The sequence below is a fragment of the Onychomys torridus genome, chromosome 7 (assembly GCF_903995425.1).
Source record: "Onychomys torridus chromosome 7, mOncTor1.1, whole genome shotgun sequence".
NCBI classification, from domain to species: domain Eukaryota; kingdom Metazoa; phylum Chordata; class Mammalia; order Rodentia; family Cricetidae; genus Onychomys; species Onychomys torridus.
This window is the reverse complement of record NC_050449.1, coordinates 68,289,547-68,314,715: the sequence shown is the minus strand read 5'-3', so window position 1 is coordinate 68,314,715 and position 25,169 is coordinate 68,289,547. Positions and strand designations below refer to the sequence as shown.

The window sequence follows — 25,169 nt, the reverse complement described above, 5'->3', positions numbered from 1 at the left end:
TTAGGGTGAGCATTCAGCCAAGTGAATTTGTTTTGCTTCTTGCAGGGGCTGCTGGGGGTTGGAGGCCCCAGGCCCGTTTTCCTCTCAAAGACAGCTTGGTGGAAAGGCTGCTTTCCACCCAGAAGTGTAGAAACAAGGGCCTTGAGAGGGTTTCCAGATTCAAGTTAGCTTGTCTCTAGGTTTTTTACTTTGACTTCTTATACCCATGCTTGGATAGTTAAAAACAGACAAAACAAGCAGTGGTGGAACCAAGTGGCCCCCAGACACAGGTGCTGCCAGACACTGGGAAAGGTCTTCAGCTCTTTGAAATTTCTGGTCTTACCTGCAAAGTAATTTTTTTTTCTAAAAAAAAAAATAATAATAAAAATAAGTTAAAGGAAAACCACAGGTAATGCCTTCCATCTTTCTACCTTGGTACACTCATTTGGCATGGACAAGTTTTTGAGAGGGAGCTGGCAGTGTTCAGAGCACATGCAGCTGTGCTCACCAAGAATAAACTAATGAAGGCAAGCAAGGCTCTTTCTTCAGCTTAGCGTCAAGGACAAAAGAGATTGTAACATAAAGGTTTGGCCATTTCATTGTACTATATACACTGTAAAAAGTACACAGTCATAAATTAACAAAGTGATTAAATAAGTTCATATAAAATGTAATTAAATTAAAACAAATCACAGCACATTATAGAGAAAAATAGGAACCAGTTTCACAAAAAGATTATATATATATATATATATAATTTTTTTTTACCCTGTGGAAACAAATTTTCTACAAAACACAAACTTTCTTAAGTAATGATCAAAATGAAAATCATTTCTTATTCCATTCTTGCATTTTTACACAACCCTTAACTTTTAACCCACTGGGGGAACATTCCCAAAAATTAACTCTTCCTTGAGCAACGGAGCAGTTCAGCCAAGAAAATAAACCCCAAACCAAAGTGGGGGGTGGGGGTAGGGTGGGAAGGGAACACCCAAACACACAGCTACAAAATAAATAAGAATTATAAAGGTTTTTTTTTTCTTTAAAGTAACCTTAACAATTAACAAACTAGTAAGTTCTGCCTTATCACATAGAGTCTCTATACAACATAACCCTAAAGCTTTATTACTATGAGGTATTTGGAGGAATTGGTAAAGGTGACGCACGGCCTGCCTGGGGATGGGACTCCGTCAAGGAGTGGGGGGGGGGGGGGGCTCAGGGAGGAGCAAGAGGAGGAGCTTTGGTTTATCAGCAAGAATTGGGGGTTGGGGAAGTCATCCTTTGGTATCAAAGAAAGTTTCATTGCATGGTTGCGCAGAAAAAGCACCACGGTGAATAATTATTCCTTTTTTTTTTTTTTTTTTTTTCATTAGTGGCCTTTCTAAGAGGCTGAGGTATTCAAAGAGTATAAGGTGAGAGAGGTTAACAGCGGTTTAACACTTTGGTTCAAGCAAGGCACTCGTCCTGGGAGTTTACAAACTTTGCAACGTGTTTGCCTAGAGATTTACAAGAAGTAGCAGTCATAAGAGTAGGCGTTCCTAATGTTGTTGTTGTCGGTGTTGTATTGTTATTAAGAATGAAGACAACTTTACACACTGAGTGAAGAGGGGGAGGCGGGGAAGGGAAGGGGCGGAGTTCCCTCTGCAGACCATGACCGTGCATGAAAATATCTTTGGTATTCTTTGGTATATCAATGTGATTAAAATCACCAATGGAAATTGAGTGAGGTAGCGTCTTTGGTTCACACTATAAATAGTAGATCTTTACACTTTTTTTTCTTTTTTTTTTCTTTTTTTTCCTTTTTTTTCTTTCTTTTTTTTTTTTTTTTAAACACATGGAAGTAGCTATTTCTTACCTTCTGCTTCTTTGTCCACACTATTTGGGAAGTAGTTACCAAATGCACTGTAGAGCAAACCCACACCACAGTTATAATCCAGAAGGCCAAGTGCATCCCCTAAACAGCCTCTGGTATTTGAATGCACCCTAAACAACGAGATAGAAAAGGAAGAAGTGCTTTCTCTTTGTTTGCTAAATGCATAGTTTCATCCTGTATGTACAAAGCAGGGAGGGCGGGCCGTAAGGAAAATGTCTTTAGACTCTTTGGTATAGCAAAGTTGCATTTAACCTGCAAAGACGGGTGGGTTCTTCACCTGGGGGAGCAATGGGAGTGGGATGGATCTAAATGTAGCAAGCACTTTTATGTTGTTCTGGGAAAATAAGTATGTTTTTCGAGGGGCATGATGGGTGGCAAGTTCTGTCAGAACTTGTGGATCTCCCTATACATTTTCTTTGGTCTTTGGAATCAATTCCCAAGGCGCTCAGGGACAGGAATACTCAGTCCCCAGCATCCAGAATTTCCCCATCTGGACAGTTACTGAGATCTGAGTTTTACTCCAGACTCCAAACATCCCTGTTTGGCTTTCAGCGAAAGCTTCCTGTTATTTGAGGACCTGAATGACTTATGGCCAAAAACTTGTACAAAAAAGAAAAGAGAAGAAAAGGAACAAAGAAAGAAGGAAGGAGGGAAGACAGAAAGAGAAAGGAAAAGAAAGTAAGAAAGTCTTTGAAGTCTGGTTTTGTTTGTAATGTGCATAGCAAAGAGAGATAAGCTCTTGGGGTGAATGGTGTGAAAGGACTCGATCTGCTCTGTAGAACATGAGGGAGCCATCAGTTAGTGCTACACAAAATGGAAATAGAAACGTGATCTCTGGATGCTGGTTCCAAAGCAAAGAAAAAGTTGCTCCTACAGGGTGGGAGAAGGTATTGCTTATAAAAGCTGAGTGTGTCTGCTACGGTTTCTAAGAAGCAAACGTTTGGAGTATGCTCAGTCAAGTAAGAAAATTGCTTTTCAGGCTCTGACTTGTGCCTCTGTTTACGAGAAAATATATCTCTAGGCCCTGAAATTGTGTAATTGGTGCAAATTTAATGCTGGTATGAAATCATCTTTGGTGTCAGCAAGTAGGGTCACGGTTATTTCTCAGATAACCATCATGGGATTTAAAAAATGTAGTCATGTTTTATTTTGAAGACTGTGCCTCCACAGTACCAAAATGATTGGCTTGAAAATGCAAAATGCAGTTGGGTGAGTCACGGAAGTAACATGATAAAGGAAAGACATAGGTTGACTAATTTTTTTTTTTTCTTTCTTTTCTTGGAGTACTGAAAGTTGGTAAGACTGTGTATGGACACAATTAGGTTTCCCCTGAATTTTTAATTCCCTTTTTTTTAAGTAAATAAGGCTATACCCCCCTCCTAAATTATAAATGCACCTACATTCCCCAGCTCCCTCCACTTTCAAGAGCAGAAATAATGTTTCTATTTTTAATTTTTGTTTATGCTACAGAAAACTTGAGCAAATCTCAAAGGGTGGCGATTTACTGGTTCTTCATGATTGAGCTAGATAGAATTGTGCCATCTTTAGAAGAAAAACTTTTAAGTTGGAATTTTGGGTGAACTTTTAAAAATACTGTGACAAAATATGTCAAGGTGCATGCTGGTTTTCCTTCACCTAATCGCCAGATGGATGGTTCACTGGTTGGGTCAGGCGCCTCTCTCTAGGTACCTGACATTTGACCCCCAGGAGTGAGATTTTATGTTATAAAATTTTAATTTTTTTCATTTGGCATTTTAGTGAATCCTATTGAACAGCTACTATTAGGATGGCTTTTGGTGCTAGATTTCTAGTTAGGTGTGACATTAACTGAGGGTACCCCGTTCTTGACTTTCCTGTGCATCAGGTATCTGTTCAGATCAGTTGTATTTCTACCAAGTTCAGACAGAGTGTTTCTGGATGCCAAATGATTTTTTAAAAACTTTGTTTTGGCTTCCTGCCTTGGTCTGTGCAGCCCCAGTTAAATGATTCAGAAAAAGTCAAAATCGAAAAGTTTGATTAGGAAGCTTGGGTTTAATTTTTAATCTGTCCCTGCCAGACAGTAGAAGCCATGAGATAAAATTTCCAGGATCATTTATAGCAAGAAAGAATGTTAATGCTTTGGAGGTTATGCTTAGGAGAATGTGTCTTTTAATTCTGAAGGAACCAAAAGGCTTGTGTGAGACCAGAGCACTGGCTTTTTGTATGCAGTTCTCCTAGGCTACCACTTCTCAGTGGTACTACTGTTTTCCTGACATCTACCTGATATGACATCTGAAATCGGAATAAAGTCAGTTCAATTGTTTTTTGGGATGGTTACAAAATATGAGATAACTAATTGTTATTAATATTGGTCTGCTTGCTTCATTCATGTTTGGGAAGGATTTAAAAAATTATTTTGGTGCCAAATGCATAAAGTAAATTTAAGCAAAATTAGTCTAAGTGTTTTGGGGGTGGGGTGGGGCATTTACTAAAAATGATCACTTTGGACAATTTTTTCTAATTCAGTTATCTGCCCTGGTAAGCTTTAGTTTCCTAGTGTTTATATGGGGACCTACTCTGAAGAGTCCTCACATCTTGGCTACGTGTAGATAGATGATGCATTATGTCTTTTCTCTATGGAAGTGACATTTATGGATCCCATGTGCACCACGTCAACCTCTCTGCCATGGTGGTAACTGCTTCCCCGAAGCCACGTTCTTCCTTGCCAGTTCTGAAAACTCATATTTCAAATGCTTCAAGAGTCATAAATAATAGTCCTGAATCTACGTGGCATGTGGGTTACAGCTAGATCAGTTCATACGTATAACTTTACATAGTATCTTGTGTAAAAATAGCTTTGGTTATTAAAATCATTGCAATAAAATACCTGCACTATAATATTGTGTGTTCTTTGGTACCTGGGTGATTTTTTTTTTTTAATGGATGGACTCTTGTTTCACTTTTCTTTAAAAAATATCTGAACATTTCTTAACAAACAAAGAGAGTGCACTAGTTTAGGCGCCATTCAAATGATCTTTGCTGGGTTTGAATCTGCATGTAGGTTGCGGGCCTGGCAGGTTCAAACGCTAGGCTAGAATAGAGAAATCACACCTTAAATCCAATGAATTTAGAAATCCCACACTGTGTGGGTCACACTCCTATGGTGCGACCCTTCCTGAAGACCAGCCCTGCCTGAGTCCCTAACCACTGGTGGTGGTGGGTGGGTGTGCGGATACCCGCCCACCCGCCCACACATGATATTGAGACACTATACACCTTTGTGGTGTAGTGGAAGAGATGAGAATGTCTGATCTTAAAAGATGACCGCTCAGTGGCTCAAACATTACTGTGCTTCGAGCCACGGAGCAGCCAAGCACAGTGAGGCGCAAGGGTTGAAGGCGTGAGATCCGATGTTTTCCCGATCCTTTCTCTTGCCAAGTTTTGCCCGGCTGAAGTATGTGTCTCGGAACAAAGTCAGAATGCAGGTGAGCTCCAGTCTTTGGTTTCTTTGGACTATAAATACCACTTTTATTTCTTCAAATATTTCTAAGTATAAACCTGCTATCTCGAGGTCCTGGTCTTTAAAAACTTTTTTTTTTTTTTTTAAATTAAATTTAAAGCTTTTCCACCGAGGTTCTAGTCCGTGGTTCTTCCTTCATGCTTTGGTACAAGTGCTTGATGAAGAGGAGGAGTTGCCTGAATTGGAGCTGCCCTCATCTTGCCATTTGTCCAGACTCCTCCTTCTCGCGTTCATGAAGAAGTTGCTGACAGTGCTCAGCTCCAGCCCCAGCTGCTGGGAAATGGTGATTTGTAATTCTTTGGACGGACGCTTATTTTCCTTGAATATTGCATGTAGAGTTCGACGTTGGACGTCTGTGAAGACCAGCCTGGGCTTTTTGGGGGTGTTGCCTCTATCTTTCCCGTGCTCTTGCTCTTTCCGTTTGCAAGCTGCAAAGAAATACGGAAGATGTTTAGAACAAATTCCCTGTGGGGGATTTTGGCCAGCCATTCCTCAGAGCCCACGTTTTGTCTGCTGACCCCCGACTAAAGCACCAAGGATGGCTGGGACGAAGTGTAATAAAGGTATAGAGAGCTGAAGGACAGGTGGGATTTTGCGCACTGTGGGTGGGTCCTGGCACCCCTCCGTTTCTGTACTCTGTCTTAGGTAGGTCAGGTAGCTCCATCAGGCCTCTGGCTAAATGACCCAGTAGGCTTGAGTTTTTCTTCTAAAAGGATATTTAATTCTTTACAAATTATGTGTGTGTCTGTGTGTGGGTATGTACACACGAATGCAGGTGCTGATGGAGTTAAGAAGAGGGTGCTCGATCCCCTAGAGCTGGAGATACAGGCCGTTGTGAACCACTTGACATGGGTTCTGGGGACCAAACTTGGTTTTCCTCTGGAAGACCAACAAATGGTCTCAACCACTGAGCTGGTTTCTCTAGTTCCTAATGTGATCTTTAGGGTTTTTTTTTTAATTATTTTAAAAATTTTATTTATTTGTGTGTATGTGTGGGCCTGTGGTGTAACTCTATCACGCTCTGCTAAGGTCATACTCCCCCAACAGGAGGAAATGCACTCTCCATCTCCTCCCAGTATGCAAATCTCTGAAACACTAAGTCTGTCCCCCAGAAACCTTGTGCAGAGACAGGAGCCAGGTGACAGACTCTGTAGGGAAGACCCAAAATTAGACAGTGGCCACTGAGGAATGGGACACACTTCTCTGGAGGTGGCATCCAGGGGACATACTGACAACCTGGCCTTGGGTGAGTGTGTGTGTGTGGGGGGATGTGGGAGTGTAGGGGTGTAGTGAGCTAGGTAGAAATGTTTAGGATACTTCCAGGTTTCTGGCTAGATGGTGACACACAGAAAAAGAGTTTTATGAGGGTATAATTACTTGTATATAGGACAAAGTGCATTGGAAGTGCTAGCTTGCCACTCTGCTAAAGATCTCCGATAGGTAGTTGTCCAGAAAACAGCAGGATGTATGGAGCCTGGAGCTCAGGGGAGAGGTCTGAGCTAGAAATACAGCCTTGGAAGTCATTAGGGCTCTAGATGATAAATTATACAACGCATACTTAGGGAAAAGTAAATAACAGTATTGGGCGAAGTCTCAACTTATCTATCATTCAAAAGGCAGAGCTAAGGAAAATCCCTGCAAAGAGATGTCCATTTTCCAGCTAATCAGGAAGCACATTTGAAGGACTTTAAGAGGTCCTAGGTACTTGGCAGAATTCTGTGGCCCGAAGCTACCCACAGCAAGTGTTTTCCAAGTGGCATCAGAGCAGCAAGAACCTCTTCCACAGAAGTTCTTTGAAAGGAGGGTTTACAGGTCAAGGGCACCTAGAAAAACCTTACCTAAATGGCTGCTTCCTCAAGATTCACAATGTATGTTAGCATACCTAACTGTTTCTCAAGTCCATTCAACCCCAAACCCTTTGTGGTGGAGTATGTCTATCATAAATTATATGCTACTCACATCAGGGAAATGTCGGTCAGTATATTTTGCCTCAAGGTTTCAAGTGCTATAGATACTGCAGGATCAGAAACTGCAAGGTGAAACCCTGCTGGAACAGGGACCTGGCTAGCCTCTTCCTGTTTTTTTTTTTTTGTTTTTTTTGTTTTTTTTTGGTTTGTTTGTTTGCCTATGGTGTCCTGAAAAATGCAGCTCAGAGCCGGTGGGGGCTATTAGAGATGGTACCTGTAAGTGCATGTGGTTACATCTGGAAAGAACACTGCAGAAGTCAGAAGAGCCACATACGAAGGCCATAGTATCAATAGAACAGAGAACAGCTTAGCTCATTTGGGATTATGAGGTTACCAGAGGAGAAGAGGAACAGCCTACAGAAACAAAGTCTTACTTCTGGAAGCTTACATAGAATGATAACTGTTAGAGGCCTTGAGAGACCGCATGAATGAGAGAAACGCTTTGGGATGTCTGTGGGAGACATTACAGCATAGAGACAACCCAGGCCAAGATAAGGAAACTGCAGCTGGAGGTCTGAATCTCCACACGTGTATGTGGGGGTTCGGGGAGGGACCCAGGAACCAGGAAGAAGGAGCCAGGGGCACTGCAGTGCAGGAAAGTACTCACACATGAAGGCACACACAAGCTATACACAGGCCATGGGGGGTGGGTGGGCAGAACTGGGTTGAGGGGTTGAGATATATGAAGCCCCTAGTATGAGTCCCCTCCAGGAAGGAGGCAAGCCAACATGCTTTCAGGATTCTGTGGCAAACTGTAATGGGAGATGCCTCAGCCACATGGGTAGCTTTGATCTGCTAGGGTGTGGTCACTCATATGAGTACTGTGCAGGAGGCAGATGCAGACATGGATTGTGCACATTGGGGAGAAAGGAAGAAAGAGAAAAGAGCCATGTGCAGGTAGTGCATCTGTAATTACAGCACTCGGGGAATGGAGGCCGGAGGGAGGATTGAGAGCTCAAGGTGGGGAAGGCCTGAGGCACCATGTCTGGAGTCTTGCTTTGCCTGCAATGTGCAAAGCAGAGCCAAATGTGTTTTGAAAAATATGAGTCTTCCGGGTGTTCAAAAATGTTCTGTGAACAGAGTTTTGAGGTCAGGTCAGTTTGGAAATGTTAATTGATCAAGTGCAGTGATTCGATTCAGACACTACCACCACTCCAAGCCTGTAATGTGGGAATGTGCCCCAGCTCACGCTATCAGGAAGCACTCTCTGCAGGGAATTTTAGGACTTGTTTCCCTTGGAAGAGTGTTTCTCAATATGTGGTTGGCTGCCCTCAAGCTGGTCTATGACCTATCACCGACCTATAACAAGATCACGGCAGGAAATTAAGAGTGACCAGGAAGAACTGTCTATAGATGCTTGACATTGCTGGGATAGATAGTCAAGCATGACTGTATTCCTACCAGTAAATTTTTTTCCATATTATATTCTAGAACTGTAGGCACAAGACACATGTGGATTAAAAAACAAAAACAAACAAACAAACAACAACAAAAAAAACCCCAGCGAACAAGTAGTGCTCTCCTACCTAGATTTTCTCCTGGAACACACTTTATAAGCATGGTGTGTGGTGGCACCCTAGAACCAGCTCTGAGCCAGTGGCTAAACACCACCTTGTCCATTTTCCTTCCTTAACGACTCAAAGCTCTATCCTGCATGGGAAGTGTTGACTGATGGGGCTGGAGAGATGGCTCAGCGTTAACAGTTCATACTTCTCTACCAGAGGCTGGGTGTTTGGCTCTCAGAACTCACATCAGGGGTAGGGTTGCCTCTAACTCCATCTCCAGGTGATCTGATACCCTCTTTTGGCCTCTGCAGACACTGTGATCAAGCATGTATACCCACACAAGACACACATAAATTAAAAATAAAGTTAAGTCTGAAGCCTTGGCTGAGTTGTGCAAAAGTCTACCAGGAATCTGTCTGGGAATACGTGGGCATGGATATCTTGGCCTGGGGGATGTTTACAAAGCCAGATGGACTTGGAATACTTGTTAGACAAACCTGGACTCAGAAGATACAGTGGATAATCTTGGGGTCACTAAAGGTATGTAATTCTGTGCAAGTCTCTTACCATTTTTTAAGCTTAATGCCCCCAGTTGCAGTGGGGTCCTTACTTCCCGGGATGGTAATATGTTTAAAATAAGAATATATGCATAGATATGATTAAAACTGTGGGCTCTTAAATAGTGCAAAAGTTAGCAAATTAGGGACTGGAGATGCAGCTCAGTGGCAAACACAATCCCCATCATTGTGAATTCTTTTGCATATGCATTTACCAAGCTTCCTCCTTCAGCCAGTACGCAAGTCAGACACTGGGCTCAGGTCTTTGCTGACTTAAACTTCTGTTATAAAGTTGACAGACCCTGGAGACCTCTTTAACTGAACAAAGAGCATTGCAAGGCCTCTGATGACCCTGAAACTACCACTCAGAGCTGAAGCTCCTCTTCTGGTTTCCAAAGTCTATTATGACCTTAATTAAATAATGTCCAAGGTAATCCTTCTCTCTGTCGGGTGTATAGCTACTCCATTGACTTCCATTGTACCATCTATGACCTGTATGGATTTTTATTCTTTATTCTTGTTGTTTGATTGGGACAGGACTTAATTTCTCAGGCTGACCTGGAACTCACTGTAACTGAGAATCCTCCTGCTTCTACCTCTTAAGTTTGGCGTTTACAGGCATTTGTGCCATCACATCGAATTTATGTGGTTCTGGGGATTGAGCCTAGTGTTGTGCATGCTAGACAAGCACTCTACCTACTGACTACATCCCCAGAATCCTTAGTGGTTTTTGAAAAAGAGCAAATAAGCCATGAGTCCTGTGGTACACACCTATAGTCTGCCCAAGGCTATACTGGGCTACGAAGGGAGATCCTGTCCCCCTCCAAAGAACAAACAACAACAGCAACAACAAAACATGCCAATGAGGGCTCTGCCATCAGCTAGTCCAGATTCAGTCTCATCCAGATGAAGGTGGACTCCTTGTGAATCAGGACTGTAAGAGCTTAAAGCAAAGACAAGCACCACACTCTCCATCAACAGTCCAACACTGACTTCCTAGACCTCTAAACCATTGAAAACAGAGGCTGGAGTGATGACTCAGCAGTTAAGGGCACATGCCCCACTTGTAGAGGACCTGAGTTTGGCTCCCAGAGCCCATGTCAGGTGGCTCATACCTGTAAGTTTAGCTCTAGGGCAACTGCACTCATGTGTACCCACACAGAGACATACACATAAACCTAATTAAAAGTAAAAAAAAAAAAAACAAGTCTTAAAATACATGTACATACATACACATGGGGACCTGAGGGCTTCATGTCCACATGTCCACACTCATATACACAATTAAAAAATATTAAAAAGCCCTTGGATCACTTGGAGTCCAATAATTGGTATGGTTCTACAGTTATGATGCTTGTTCTACATAGGTATGCGTGCGTGCCTGGTTTTTTGAAGCTGAGTTTCTACTTTTTTGCCTTACAGGTGTAAGACAATGGTTTGAGCATGTTGGCTAGTGGTCTTTAGTCTATCTGTCCCAGGGCTGGTTGCTTCACACAGAGGAGTTGTGTGGGTAGAGAGAAGCTCTGTTTCAGTGTGGATGTGCTGTAAATCCAGAGGGGCCTGGGAGATCACATTGTAAGAAAAGCACCACTTTGCCAGAACCTTCAGTTCTGCTGCAGAGCTAATCAAATCCTTCTACCAACCTGGGCCAGGTTCTTCAAGGGAAAAAAATGAAATGCAGCTCCATGGCTTGATGATGCCAACAACCACCATGACCTCAGGGCACGGCAGGCAAGGCAGACCCTGTCAAGGACTGTCTGCCTCTGTGTAAGGTATGGACAGCTTGATCCCAGCCTGGTGGCACATGCCTGGAATTACAGCACGTAGGATGCTGGGTTATGGCAATTGTTGAGGGTGGCAAGCCCAGGCTATATTACAAGATCCCGTCTCAATCCTCTCTCCACCCCAAAAAAGAAATGGACTCCTCAAGAAGTGTGGGTTGAATGGTCACCTCTCAGATCAGCTGGTCAGCCCCTCTGTTCCACATCCCCTTGTCTCACTGTTCATGTAACTCAACCTCAGCCTTAGTCCTTAGTTCTGGGGGCAGAGATGAGCATGAGGTGGGGCAGACTAGGAGAAGAAGCCCCTTTATCTTCCATGTGAAAGAGGAGAGATGGGGAACAGAGGGCTTCATGTCCACATGTCCACACTCACACACACAATTAAAAAATATCAAAAGGCCCTTCGATCACTTGGAGTCCAATAATTGGTATGGTTCTACAGTTATGATGCTTGTTCTATGAGCCAGTCAAGATATATAGCTGACCTGATGAACTCCATGCTTAGCTTGCATTTCAGCTCATGGGGGGGTCTGTTGTGAATTGTAAAATTTATTGATCCACTTTTTATAATTAATAGCTATATATTTCATAGTAGTCATAACAACAAAGGTGATAAAACAACAACAACAACAGAACTATAAAAATCACAATATCCAAGGAAGAGAGAAGACTCAGCGGGTAAGAGCTCTTGTTCTACAAGTATGGGGACCTGAGTTTGAATCCCAACACTCACATAAAAAGATGGATGTGGCTACATATACCTCTAACTCCAATGCTGTGGAGTCAGGGGAATTTCGGGGACTTACTGGCTGCCAGTCTAGCTCCAGGTTCAGTGAGAGACTGTCTCAAGAGAATAAAGTAAAGAGTGGTAGATCTGGGCACCTAATGTCTTCCTCTGGCCTCTGAGTATAGATAGATGTGGCTGTGCACAGTTTCGTACACAAATACATACACCATGCACACAAAAATATAAATAAAAATAATTGCCTATAGTTCATTTCAAATGAGTGAAGTTTGCCTTGTTTGTATTTCTGGAAAGATGTCTATATGATCATACTGCAAATTTCTATAATATGCCAATGATGTCTCCTGAAGCCCAAGAAGAAGGCTCAAAGACTACTCTACCTCAGTTCCCAAGGATCTTGATACTCTGACCTCAAACACTCTTCATCTTTCTCCCCACTATTGCCCACCCACTGCCTACCATGCCCATCACACCCACCACACCCATAGCACCATTCAGAAGCCATGCCTAAATGCACTAGGCACATTCATGCTTCAAAACCTTTACCTACACTATTTCCTCCACCCAGAATGCCATTTCTTCCTTATCTCCATATAAATAATTCCTTATATAGCAAAGACCAAGTTCCAGCATTTCCCTTTTTTCTATGCTTTCTCCGTCCCAGGGAAAATTGTTGATTCCTATGATGACAGACCACCTTCCATCAATCTCTCCCACTAGAATGGAGAGAATCTCCTGCATGGTTTAAAAAAAAAGAAGGAAAGAAAGAAAGAAAGAAAAGAAAAGAAAAGGGCGAGACCACAGATTTTAAGTTTTCTTTTTTAGCATTCTTGTTATTTAAATGAGTTAAATGTGGGCCTGTATGAAGTAGAGAACTCAAGATAAAATTTAGTATCAAATTTCAAAAATCCTTTTCCTGGCCAGTTTCTCTTGAAACAGGTTAACACTACTGAGGAGACATTTCTAAAGTGGCATTTAGAAAATCAGTGGAGGGCTGGAGAGAGTCGGCTTAGTGGTTAAGAGCACAATGCTGCTCTTGCGGAGTACCTGAGTTTGAATCCCAGCACCCTAGTGGTGACAGAACTGTCTGTAACCCCAGTCCCCTCTGACTTGACACCTTCTTCTGGCCTCTGCAGGCACCAGTTACATATATGCACACATGCAGGAAAATCACTCATACATAAAATAATAAAATAAATAAATCAAAAAAGAAAGAATAAGAAATCAGTGGAAGTCAGCTGAGTCCTTGAGGGAAGAAAGTTGTGATACCCTGAATCAGAAGGGGGTTCAGAGCCAGACAGGGAGCAAGTTGGAAGGATAGAGCTGGAGAAGAAGAAGGTACAGAGGAATTAAGTTGGTCTGAGACTCCAAAATGAGTTGCACATCTCTCACAGACAATTGGTGTGCAAGTTGAGGCTCTGTGCCCCAGAAAGCTAAGATATACTGTGATCTTCCCTGCTAAGTCTGGAGTGTAACTGATCAATATATCCCTAGTTAGGGGTACAGAAGAAAATAACTGGATTTTTGTTTCTCCTAAGCCAGGGTCTTGTGTAGCTCAGTCTGACTTAAAGCTTGTTATGTCTCTGAGAATGGGCCTGAACTTGTGATCCTTCTGCCTCTACCTCCCAAGTGCCGGAACTACTATGCCCAGGTTCTGCAAAGATGGGGAACGAAGCTCGCACTCTACCAACTGAGCCACATCGTTAGCCCAAGAACTGGAATTGTGCATGAGGACAGCACATATCTACCTCCTTTGCAGTGGAAACCGTAACAATACATTCATGACACGGTCCCTGGAAAGGAGTCTTGGAGAAATTCAGCCTCTGGGACTGAAGTGCTCACATGGATCATGTGCTGGATATTCGTGAAGATGCCATTTTGCTTCTTTTCTGGAAGCTGCATGTCAATGAACACTTTTTACCATTTGGGTCTCTCTGACTACTGGTTCCCCACATCCAGAGTTGATGGCATCATGCTTTTCTCTTGAGCTCAACGACTAGCCTGCACTCTGCAGTGAGAAAGGCTAGTAGTGGAACCTTCAGGAGTCCTCAGTGGTGGCTAGAATTTGGAACAAACTGAGAAGCATTAGAAGCTGGTCCCTGGGACCCGGCTCTAGATGGGCAATGGATCCAGTTCACAGAGGACCCAGGTGATTCAGTCACATGGCTACTACTGAGATGCTCTAGGCCAGTGTTTCTTAGACTTGAGTCAGGTGAAGATTCTGCCTGAGCAGGTCGTGATGGGACCTGATATTCTAGTGCTACCCTGGACCAGGTGCTTCGGATGAAACTGGAAGTTGGGATGCTCAGATCCATGGCTGGGAGCTGTGCTGGCTTTTGATGCTGGGTACTGAACCCAAGGTTCACCATGCTGGCCACATACTCTATCTCTGCCCCACAGTCCAGTCCCTGGCTGTGAGGTTTTTCAGCACTAACTCCCCCACTTTGCCAAGCACCTAAGGAGGAGAGAGAGCAGAGAGACTAGAAAGCAGCTTCTTGGGTGGGGGTACGTATTTCAGGACGAGAGGGACAAGGAACAGTTTTGGTGTGACTATCATCTGCCAGGCTGGTCCCAGATGAACAAGGTGAGCTCACATTATAGTCTTGAGCGATGCCTCTCAAAGTTTAGTGTATGTTATGGTCACCTTGAAGCTTGTTAAAATATGGATGAGGAGGATCTGCCTCAGGGGTTCTGGTACAGCATGGTTTGTAAGAGGCCAAGTGACGTGTGTGTGTGTGTGTGTGTGTGTGTGTGTGTGTGTGTGTGTGCTTGAAGGAAGAGCTGGGAGTTATTTCCATCAAAAAACAGCTAAACAGGTTTGTTTCCAGATGTGCTATGGGACTGAGCAAATGCAGTGTGTGTGTGTGTGTGTGTGTGTGTGTGTGTGTGTGTGTGTGTGTATGCGCATGCACACACATGAGAGAGAGAGAGATTGTAGACCGAAGGATATATAACTGGGACATGAGGAAAGGCAAAAAAAAAAAAAAAAAATCCACGGGAATATTTCACAATTATGTGGGTGCAGATATTGGTACAAACTTGTGATTTTACACACACATACACACACACTCACTGCCCCCCCAACACACTGAGCCAGTGAGATGGCTCAAAGGGTAAAGGAGCTTGTCATCATGCCTGAAAACCTTGATTTCATTTCCAGGACCCACATGGAGAGAGCTAGCTACTGTGAGTTGTCCTCTGACCTTTACACATGCCGCATCATGTATGTATGACCATGAGTACCAACATGCACACATAAAATTAAACAAATGTAATACAAATGTAAATATTCAGCATGTGCGTGAATGCATCTATGTGTATCCGTGTGTAAATATTTACGTATACACATCCTAGGTTTATCTGAGAGAGCGGAGAAACAAAGCCATGCTAAAAGCACATGCACACATAGTACCCAGCTCTTCTCAGTCTCTAATACCTTATCCATCAGCAGAAGCCACGGGCCATCAAAGAAGCCACGAACCCAAAGCAGGGCAGGGAGGGTATCAGACGAATGCGGAATATCTTTTTACGTTGGAAAGTTTAAGAAAAAATAATGAGGACTTGTCCCAGGACATAGAAGGGGCCCCCAACACCCAAGGATGTTAAAGCGACTCCCATCAGCTATGTCTGGGACAACCTGAGCTCCAAAATACTTAAAAGCAAGTAACACGGTTGCAAATTGTTGATATGTATATATATTTTATATATACATATAAAAGGAATGTGTGAGTCCACACCAACAGTAAATGGTAAGTAAGTGTGAGAGAGAGAAGGCTGAGGATTGCTCATCCAACATGCAGAAATGCTGAGGATGGAAAGCTAGACCAGGCCAAGATCCACAGGCACTAAATAGGGGATTTTGAGGGGAAGTAGAATATTCACACCATCTTAAAATTTCTCCCATGGGTTGCTTTTTAGTTGGAAGGTAGAGGGGAAAAAAGGCCCAGTGATTACACAGAATAGAAATTAGACAAGACTTGGGGTAAAGAAGACACACTCACCAGGTAAGTGAGGAACAGACAGTTGGGGGCCTCCAGATGTGATCCTCAGAGAAGGCACACTGCCACCCATGCCGCTTTCTGGGTAAGAGAGCAGAGGCTCAATGGAAACAACAGAAGCACACACAAGAAAACGAGCACATTCTAAGGGGGCCGATAATAAAGGTCACTTGACTGGAGTGCAATGTCTGGGACCCCCATGGTGGAGGGAGAGACCCAACTTCTGCAAATTGTCCTCTGACCTCCACTTTGGTGCTCTGGGCATGCTCGCACCCCCAACACATACACACGTGCACTACACACCCACAAACAAGTAAACGAACGAACGAACGAATGGATGAATGTAATAAAAATAAAGATTAAAAAAGGAGAATGGCATTTTTCAAACATGCGAGCTTTGTAAAAGACAGAAGATGGAAGAGGACCATTTTACAGTAAAAGAATCAAGGAGCCGTGGCAGCAGAGTGTGAGACGGAATCCTGAACAGGAGGACCATGCTCGGAGGACATGGCTGAGTCACCTAACAAAGCCGAGCAGTAACCACACAAAAGGCTATCCCCATCCTTAGGAAAACGCTCGGGTATTTTGAGGTGAGGGGCCATGATGAATGTAGCCTGCCTTCAATAAACCCATATGGGAAGAGGGCAAACATGAAGTAGGACACTAACCTTTGGTCTGGTGAGGAGGGTATCCTGACGGCCTTTGTCCTACTTTATCTTTGAAGATTTTTGTAAGTTGAAATGAGTTTCAAATGAAAATTTAAACAGCTTCGAAATGGTATTTAATGACCCTGAGGCATGTTTGATTGTAAATACTCTATCAAGTTAATTTTGTAATAAAATAAAAACTTAAGGTCTATCTTCTGTATGCACCTTTATTTTTATTGCATCTATTTATCTATCTCCCCCTCTCTGTCTATATCTATCTATCTATCTATCTATCTATCTATCTATCTATCTATCTATCTATCTATCGTGTCTGTGTACACACACACACACACACACACACACACACACACACACACACGAGCCTGTGTACACGTGCACGTGAGTGGGTGTATGTAGAGGCCAGAGGACAATATGGGAGTGTTGGTTTTCTCCTCCCACCATGAGGGTCCAGGAGATTGAACTCAGGTCATCTGGCACGTGGCAAGTACCTGTTTACATATATACTATTAAAAAGCTAGAAGGAAAGAATATGGTATCCAGAGGTCAGGGAAGACTGGAGCAAAACCATGTCTTCTGGACATGGCCAGACCCCTACACTTGTGAACTCTTGGCAGCTGTGGTTGACAAGATAAGACCTGCACCAGATCAACCAGTCAACATTCCAGCATGGCATGGGAAGCGGTTCCCAAGCCCCCCACCTCTAACTGAGGAGCTATTAATTGTGGATGGCTTTTGGGAGGGAGGTCAGTTCCCTTTAAGTGTGGGGTCCGTGGTTGGTTCATTATGTTCTAGTGAGTGGCTTCATACCCATAAGTATGTGGGCAGCATAAATTGGACTTAGTGGTTTTTTTTTTTTTAATAGAGGCCATGAAGTTTGGAGGGTAAGGAAGGGAATGGGAACCTGGGCGGAGTTAGGGGAAGTGGGTATGTGTGAATATGATTGAAACATAGTGTGTGAAATTTTCAAAGAATTAACAATATTATAGGTTTTTTTTCAAGCAAGCTAGAACTAAACTAATATATAGAAAGGTGTTATCTCTTGGTTATAGAATAATGAGCAATTTCCTCCGGTTTCTTTGTTATAATCTCATGTTTTCTAAAGTTTTAATGTGGGCATCAAATACTTAGAGAAAAAAATCTTTGAAAGAGAAAACCAAATCTTTGGTAAGACTTCTTCTATAACACTGCAGGCTGCCCTGTCATCCCATAACAGCAAAATCAAGCCAAAGCCCTGAATACCATGAAACACTCAAGGATAGGAATGGTTGTTGGCGAGGACTTGTGAATTATGATACTTCTAAAATATCAAACCATAAAACTTTATTTCCCCAAGCAGTTTATAGACCAATGTAAGTGTCTAAAAATAGGAGATTGATTAAATAAATTATAGCACAACTATAAGATCGAAGATTCATTAATGTTTTCTGGCATTAAGCACTCTGAGAGCAAAGGCAGAGTGTGTGCTTTGTCGACTGTCTTGCAGATTGTGACAACCCTTATCTCTACATGTCTATTGAATTAATGAATGAATGAATGCTACTCATAACAGTTTGGGAAGGGGTAATGGTGGGATTACTAGGGATTAATATGGCCTCTGTTCTTCTTTCATGTGTTTTCAAATACTCCACCATAAATGCAATAACACGAGACATTTTTATTCAAAACTTTTGTGTTTATTTATTTATTTATGTGTATATCTTTGTGCCTCTGTGTGTGTATGGGCATGTGGATGCAGTGCCTGTTGGGGCCAAAAGAGGGCATTAGATTCCCTAGAGCTAGAGCTTCAGGTGACTGTGATTTTGCTGACACGGTGCTGGAAGTTCTACTCCTCTGCAAGAGCAGTATGCTCTCTTAGCCTGTGAGCCGTCTCTCCAGCCCCTGAGTTACTTTTCAAAGCTGGCCTGGGATAAAGGAAATTCTATTGAATTTGGGATTACTTTCCATCTCCCGAGAGCATGGTCACCCTACACTGCCTCTCTATTTGTCACTCAGCCCGCCTGCTGCAGTGGCACACGGCCCTATGTGGGAGTAAACTGTCAGTCAGAAGAACTAAAACAAGAAGCATTCTCCATTTCCCCTGGAAACTCATTGTTCGAGGGATGAAGATCCTTTAATTATTTATAAAGAAAACCATCCACTCTACATACACACACACACACACACACACACACACACACACACACACACACACACTCATAAGCTTTAAAAGCCACAGGTTGTCTTTGGAGAGTGCAGAAGGTCCCCCAAGTTTCAGAAGCTCCCCACCCCACCCAACTCCTGTCCCACATCCCTGTAAGGATAACCAGTCCTTTTTGTGTGTGAATATCCTTCCAGCCTATTCCTGGCAGGATGATACGTTCTAAAATTTAAAGTCCTGTTTTATTAACTTTAGTATAGAGTACCTGAAAACACACAGAAGTTTAGTGTCAACTTTAATAACAGGAGAATGGGTTAGGAAGAAAACTTTGTATGCCTATTTATGTTTAACTTCTTAAAAATTATGATTGTACGATGTGTATGTAAAATACATATTTATTAATTGGAAACAATCCTTCTTTTATTTGGGGACTCATGGGACAATCATGCAAATAACTAGTGTGCTGGGTAGCTTTGTGAACTAGATACAAGCCAGGATCGTCTGGGAAGAAGAATCTCAGTGGAGAAAATTCCTCCATCAGATCGGCCTGTAGACAAGCCTGCAGGAAATTCTCTTGATTAATGGTTGATGTGGGAGGGCTCAGCCTATTGTGAGCGCCCCTAGCCAGGTGGTCCTGGGTTGTGTAAGGAAGCAGGCTGAGCAATCTATGGTTAGTGATAAGCAGTAAGCCACACTCCTCCATGGCTTCTATTTCAGTTTCTGCCTGGAATTCCTCCCTGGACTTTCCTTCATGATGGACTGTAAGCTGTAAGATAACACAAACCATTCTCTCCCCCAAGTTTTGTTTTGTTTCTGATATAGGCTGGCCTGGCCTGGAAGTCACAAGAGAGCTGACTGCCTCTGCCTCCCGGGTGTTGGGATTAAAGGCGAGCGCCATCACGGCAGTCCTAGTTTGGTTCTGGACAGTATTTTATCACAGCAATAGAGAGAGCAAACTAAGACAACCAGATTAAAGAAAAACAGGATTCTCTTTCTGGCGAAATAAGGCTTGTGTTGTGTTCAGTGTTATTCCCACCACAGGGTGGCTCACAGCCCAACCAAGACTGGCCAACACTTGCCTGCCACACACACACATGCCCACCACACACACATCCCCGCCCCACACACATCCCCCACCACACACACGTGCCCACCACACACACACCCCTCACCAAACACACATGCCCACTACACACACATGCCCACCACACACACATCCCCCACCAAACACACATGCCCACACACACACATGCCCACCACACACACATGCCTGCCCCACACACATCCCCGCCCCACACACATCCCCTACCACACACACGTGCCCACCACACACACATCCCCCACCAAACACACATGCCCACTACACACACATGCCCACCACACACACATCCCCCACCAAACACACATGCCCACTACACACACATGCCCACCACACACACATGCCCACCACACACACATCCCCCACCAAACACACATGCCCACTACACACACATGCCCACCACACACACATCCCCCACCACACACACATCCCCCACCACACACACATCCCTCACCAAACACACATGCCCACTACACACACATGCCCACCACACACACATCCCCCACCAAACACACATGCCCACCACACACACATGCCCACCACACACACATCCCCCACCACACACACATGCCCACCACACACACATCCCCCACCAAACACACATGCCCACCACACACACATGCCCACCACACACACATCCCCCACCACACACACAGATGCCCACCATACACACATCCCCCACCACACACATACATGCCCACCACACACACATCCCCCACCACACACACATCCCCCACCACACACACATGCCCACCACACACACATCCCCCACCACACACATACATGCCCACCACACACACATCTCCCACCACACACACATCCCCCACCATACACACATGCCCACCACACACACATCCCCCACCAAACACACATGCCCACCACACACACATCTCCCACCACACACACATCCCCCACCACACACACATGCCCACCACACACACATGCCCACCACACACATACATGCCCACCACACACACATGCCCACCACACACACATCCCCCACCACACACATACATGCCCACCACACACACATCTCCCACCACACACACATCCCCCACCACACACACATGCCCACCACACACACATGCCCACCACACACATATATGCCCACCACACACACACATACCCATGCTGAGTCTCTCCTCTCATAGCCTTTGCTGACAGATTGGTTCCCTGTTCCTGGGGTTACTTCTGTTCCTCTAACAACAGGGTTGGGTGTGTTCGATCCCTTGCATTGGTTCTCTAAAGGTCCTATGTCCTCGGAGGCAACTATTGGCCCAGGGTGGGAAAGACTGACTACCACAGCATCACAGTGGCTCTGTGGGTAATGGTATACACAAATGCCCAGCTTCCCCAGGCAGGGTCACAGGAGTTAATCCCCACCAGAACCACTCCCAGGATCCCTGCTCCATTTTACGTTAGACGTAGCTCTGAAATTTTATCACTCCCCATGTTGGCAGCCCACATCTTTTAGCTACTGCTCAGCTGTTCATCTGCCCCCTCCATTCCAGAATGTTTTCAAAACCACAAACCTGATCATTTCATTTCACAACTGGCCACGGCTGCCTTTAGCCCCTGCTGCTAGAGGCCCTTGGCCTGTATAGACACACAAGGTCTCCATCAGTACTTTTAAGGTTCCTCTTTTGTGTGCCTGTACTTTGCCCAGTGCCTGCTGCATAAGAGTCTCTAGCCAGTCAGTGTTTGGGCAAATGAAGGAATAGGAAAATGCTGAAGGATTTTCTATAGTCCTTCCCAGTCAGTACACATATAGGAACCTCCTGGGGACCCTGTGAAAATACAGATTTAGATACAGGAGCTCAGGGCTGAACCCAGAGTTACCAAGTGATGCTGCTGGTCTCTGAGATTCACTCAGAGAAGAAAGGATGCACAGAATCATGATAGCTTTCAAGTTGGAAAAGTGTGCATTTGGAATTAGCTCCTTCTACAGGGATCTCAAAATCTTGAGTGGACTTTAGAATTGAAAGAGATGAGAAGAAGTTAAAGATTTTATATACAGATCCTGTGCACACTGAGCAAGTCCATAGGCTATTCCAGAAAAAAGAGAGAAGTAAGTAAAAGTCACTTGGTATTAAATTCCCAGTACTATTTTTAAAAAACCAGGGTCTTAATGTAGCTCGGCTGGCCTTGAGATTCTTCCTGATCCTCTTGCCTCAGCCTTAGCCTGCAGAGGTTACAGACATGCATTATTATGTTGTGCTGCATCTAGGAATCTTTCCTCTCTTCCCCTTCTCCACCAATCTGATTGTCTCCCTTGGAGGAATGTGAAATGTATGATGCTCTGCTCTCCACCATTGCAATCAGAGCCCGGGTGTTGCTGATGGGAAGTGAAACTGCCAGCTTTGTAGTAATTCAGATCCAAAAAATCTGCAGAGAACAACATGTATGGGCATGCCTGTAGTTTCAGCACTGAGGAGATAAAGGCAGAAAGAGCAGAGGTTCAGAGGTTCAAGGCCAGCTAGGCTACAGAGTGAGTCAGAGGCCAGCCTGGGCTACTTAAGAAGAAATTATTGAGAGAGAGAGAGAGAGAGAGAGAGAGAGAGAGAGAGAGAGAGAGAGAGAGGGAGGGAGGGAGGGAGGGAGGGAGGGAGGGAGGGAGGGAGGGAGGGAGGGAGGAAGGAAGGAAGGAAGGAAGGAAGAAAAAACAAACCTACAGAGGGATTTTAGCCCAGGTGCCATGCATTCTGTTCCTGTCACCCTGACTTCGGACTTAATCCCATCTCATTCTCTAGGTCTTTAAAAGTGTTCTTTCACTACACCTAGACTTCTCCCTGCAGCACACACTGAGCTGAGCACCCTCAGCTCCTGGAAGAAGTATATGAACAGCCTGTTGTCTTTCTCCACTAGTCCTATTTCCTGGACAAGTGTGCAGTAACCTCTGGGTCTCTACAGCAGGGGCTCAGGTAAGGGAGGAAATCAATGATTCTTCCCAGATCTTCTGTCTCTCCCTTCACTCGGTCCACAGCGGACTACCTTTCCCTGACAAAACCGGTATCTAGGAAGGATCAAGTCCTGAAAAAATGACAATACAGAATGCTCAGGGGGTATTAGAATAAAAGTGGGTTGGGGGACCAGACCAAAAAACCACCCCAAACAGAGGGACAACCTCCCCAAACCATCACCTTCCTGTGCAATGTTTAAGCTTTTTAATACTTAATGTTTTCAAAGAGACTATGTATCATGTATATAAGATCTGAAAAGGTTACAACATGAGCTCTTAAACCCACCCACCACTCAAGAGGAGAACTGGAACACAGCTGTTGTATAAAGACATAGGGAACTTGTTTTTCTTTTTGAGATGCCAAGGATACAACCAAGGGTTTGCTTGTACTTGAATAAGCACTCCACTACTGAGCTACATCCATACCCATTCTCTCTCTCTCTCTCTCTCTCTCTCTCTCTCTCTCTCCCTCTCTCTCCACATAATATATCTATATTCTATTGTTTATCTGTCCACTTATCTACCATCTACCTCTATCTATCCATCAATCTATCAATGTATGTATGTATGTATGTATGTATGTATGTATGTATCTATCTATCTATCTATCTATCTATCTATCTATCTATCTATCCATCAATCTCTCTCTCTATCTATCCACCTATCACTTATTGTTTATTATTCATTTACCACCTTCTATCTGCCATCTACCTATCTACCCACCCAACTATTTATCTTCTATCCTGTCATCTATTTATTTTAGTAACCTTTTGAGACAAAGACTGTCTCTGTAGTCCCTGCTGGATTTGAACTCTTTTTTGAGGTGTGGGGGACAGGTTTGAGACAGGGTTTCTCTGTGGAGTTTTGGTGCATGTCCTGGATCTCACTCTGAGACCAGGCTGGCCTCGAACTCACGGAGATCCACCTGGTTCTGCCTTCGGAGTGCTGGGATTAAAGGCGTGTGCCACCACCTCCTGGCCTTGGATTTGAACTCTTGATTTTCCTGCCTCAGCCTCTCAAATTCTACCCTTTGTTTTTTAAAAATAGTTTGTATCATGTATCCATCTCCAAATATAGTTGTTTAGGCTTGCTTGCTTTTGAGTTTTGCCTTATATGAGAACATTCTGCTTCATATGTGTACACCTTACATTGGGCTGTTTCTGTTTTTTTTGTTTTGTTTTGTTTTTGTTTGTTTGTTTTTTCCTTCTCTTTGGAATAAAAGTTCCAGAAGCAGTCTTTTCACATTTCCAGGAAGGCCATGAGTTTAGAATTATGAGTGGAATTACTAGATGAGTGTGGATCCATGGTTATATGATGACGACAAATTTGTTGTAGCAAAGACGTTAATTTACACTCCCACGGTAGTGTGTATGTGTCCATGAAAATCCATGCTATCTCTGTCAGCTTGTGTTACTGGAACACAGGCAATAGAATCTCACACTGCAGTACTTCTGTGCCAAGAGACAATGCTCCTGGCTGCATGGGCTGTTAGCTCCCGAGCACCTGACTAGAGAGGCCAGCCTGAGACACTGCCATCCAGATTGAGCAACCATGCCCCGAATCTTGTCTAACCCTAATAGAGGTGGACAGGACACTGAATGGAGACAGGAGATGAAGGTGCCTGCTGGGCTTTGCCATGGTTACACTGTCGTGATAGGAGGCAATCAATGACAGAGTGAAACCTGGAAGGTACCCCGAGGCCAAAGCCTTCATTTTACGTTTAAGGAGACGGAGGCTCACAAAGGTTAAATTACTTGGCAAGGTCTAAGAAGTAATTACTGCATGAACCTTTCTCTAGGGCACTTGATTCTTAATCCAGAGTTGCCCACGTTTAGTAATTGAAGACAGCATGATGTCATCTATTAATTTCTCAAAGAATTAATAAAAATATTATATTAAAAAGACAGCATGATGTGATTCGTAATGACTTTAAATATTCAAATAATCGATTTATTTTTAAAGGCAAATGTTTAACTTAAATGACTGATGAATTTGATAATGTGCACTTCTTTGCTTATTACAGGAGTAATATTCAATGGGATGAATGGAAGACAGAGACAACCTCAATTATGGTTTCAATATGCAAATTTAACTGTACTAAAAGACATGGGTCTCTTGAGGAAAATAAAATAATCCCCAATTATCTCACTGATGATTCTTATTCTTGGATCACCTTCTTAGGAAAATGTGAAGTGAAGGCATCTCCTTAAAAAGTGTGTAGGCCTGGCGGCGGTGGCGCACGCCTTTAATCCCAGCACTCAGGAAGCAGAGGCAGGCGGATCTCTGTGAGTTCAAGGCCAGCCTGGTCTACAGAGTGAGATCCAGGAAAGGTGCAAAGCTACACAGAGAAACTCTGTCTCGGAAAAAAAAAAAAAGAAAAAGAAAAAGAAAAGAAAAAGTAT

At 43.7% G+C, this 25,169-nt stretch overlaps 1 protein-coding gene across 1 annotated transcript in view; it reads right to left on the bottom strand.

The window, feature by feature from the left end:
• Positions 1-5,411: 5,411 nt before the first annotated feature.
• The window catches only part of Onecut1 (one cut homeobox 1), a 30,404-nt gene continuing 10,646 nt past the window's right edge, over positions 5,412-25,169 (bottom strand). Inside the window, exon 2 of the mRNA XM_036191829.1 lies at positions 5,412-5,779. Coding sequence (XP_036047722.1) covers positions 5,487-5,779 — 293 coding nt within the window. The 3' untranslated portion in view covers positions 5,412-5,486. The remainder of the gene's footprint in view (positions 5,780-25,169) is intronic.